General features: G+C 26.5%; 1 protein-coding gene across 1 annotated transcript in view; it reads left to right on the forward strand.

Annotated features, from left to right (window-relative positions):
* The first annotated feature begins 1,374 nt into the window (after positions 1–1,374).
* The window catches only part of LOC105625934 (diacylglycerol O-acyltransferase 2), a 4,933-nt gene continuing 4,431 nt past the window's right edge, over positions 1,375–1,876 (forward strand). The window contains exon 1 of the mRNA XM_012207244.1: positions 1,375–1,601. Within this exon, the coding sequence (XP_012062634.1) occupies positions 1,375–1,601 (227 nt within the window). The remainder of the gene's footprint in view (positions 1,602–1,876) is intronic.

Raw genomic sequence — 1,876 nt, forward strand, 5'->3', positions numbered from 1 at the left:
GAGAGAGAGAGAGAGAGAACGACACGATTCAAAATATTTTACTCTTTATAAACGGATATTAACAACTTCATAGAAAAGTGCAGTCTATTCTTATTATTATGTCTATGAAAAATAAAGCTAACGCGATATTTGAAATATTTTTAGCAAATACATCTGATATTTTTACAATTATATCTTCACATGTCTATCTGCTAGCTGGGCTTTATCTTCAAATATGAATGTATATCTTTTAGATAACTATTCGAAATTGTTTCGATATCTATTTGATAATACAAGAGTTTGATAATGATAAGGCAGTTCGTTCTTCTCTCTTCAAAATTTCAAATCAGTATAATGCGGCACTATAAATTTATGAAATTATATGTGAAATTAATAATTATTATAATAAATTCTATTAAATAGTAAAATATCATGGAGTATTTGCTTTTAAGTCTGTTCTTTATTAGTTAGACTTAGTATGCACTCACTTGTACTTAAAATGAAACAGATATATTTTTGAAATTTAGCGAAAGCGAGATAGAAAGCACAATTCAGCGTAGCGACAAAAAATAATTATCTTACATATCGCGAAAAATTGGCTATACTATTTATATATTTTTTATGATTAAAAGAAGTTTAAGTGAATAAAAGAATTTAAGTAAAAAAAATACTTTTACTTAAAGCTCGGGGAAAGAAAAGGAGATAATTCATAATCAATAATTTGCGATCACAATTTGCAGATATGTATAAATATGTAATTATAATAATTATTCATGTTGAAGCATTTTTTCACTCTTCTTATTATATATGTCTTATTATATATGTATAAATAAAAATATATAATTATGATAGAAAAAAGATATAATAATGAAAACGTCTGGCGTATAGAATTAAATAAACAATCGATTTGCGATTCTACTGACTGTAATGAATAAGCTGTTGGAATAGAATAGATAAAGATACAAAGTTCATTTCTTGTTGAAATCAAAGATAGACTTTGTGTATTCGCTTGATAAAATATCTATGCATATATTAAATCCATAGTATCCATGCATATTAAATCCATAGAAAAAATAAAACACTACTTATAATTTCTAATAAAAAAACTAATTGACCTATGCTCAGGCTTCTATCAATGTAAGATTGACTTTATTTCTTTATTTCTCTCAATTCTTAGAACTAGAAAAAGATAAGAAGAAAAATAAATTGAACCGAAATTAAAGTTAATTTTACATTAGTGGCAATTGGACCTAGATCAAGTTTTTTATTTCTAGTAGTTTTTTATTTTTCTCTGTATTATCTAATAGAACCAGAACCTATACAGGTTAACTGAAACTGGTTTTCCGAAACTTGTCTTTGATGATTTGAATTTTGATCGAAGATTTAGAAAGAAACATGGAAATTCTGGGCGTGAAATTTGCACCGTTAAACGTACCTCTGGAAAGAAGATTACAAACATTAATTGTTGCGATATGGACTTTTGTCACCGCTTTCGGAAATTTTTTGGGATATCTAATTACAATTTATCTTATATTCTACACAGAAACGATACGCTATTTTTTATTACTATATTTCCTCTGGATGTATTACGATTGGGACACTTGCCATAATGGTGGTAGAAGGTAAGGATACTATTCTAATTATAATAATCTCTTTATTTTTAATAATCGATAAATAAAAATCTTGATTCATTTGAAGATAATTATTTAATGCAACAGAATAAATGGGTGCGTTCAATAAAACTGTTGCACAACGGTTTAATGATGAGTTGCAATATATTAAATATTCCGCTGAAAGTTTTTTGCTTTATAAATGTTAAAACGCATTTTTTTGCTAAAGAAAAGGTTAGATAAAGGTTAGATAAAGTGGCAACCGTAATGCTAACTCAAATTTAACT

This window comes from Atta cephalotes, assembly GCF_000143395.1.
Source record: "Atta cephalotes unplaced genomic scaffold scaffold00004, whole genome shotgun sequence".
Taxonomy (NCBI): domain Eukaryota; kingdom Metazoa; phylum Arthropoda; class Insecta; order Hymenoptera; family Formicidae; genus Atta; species Atta cephalotes.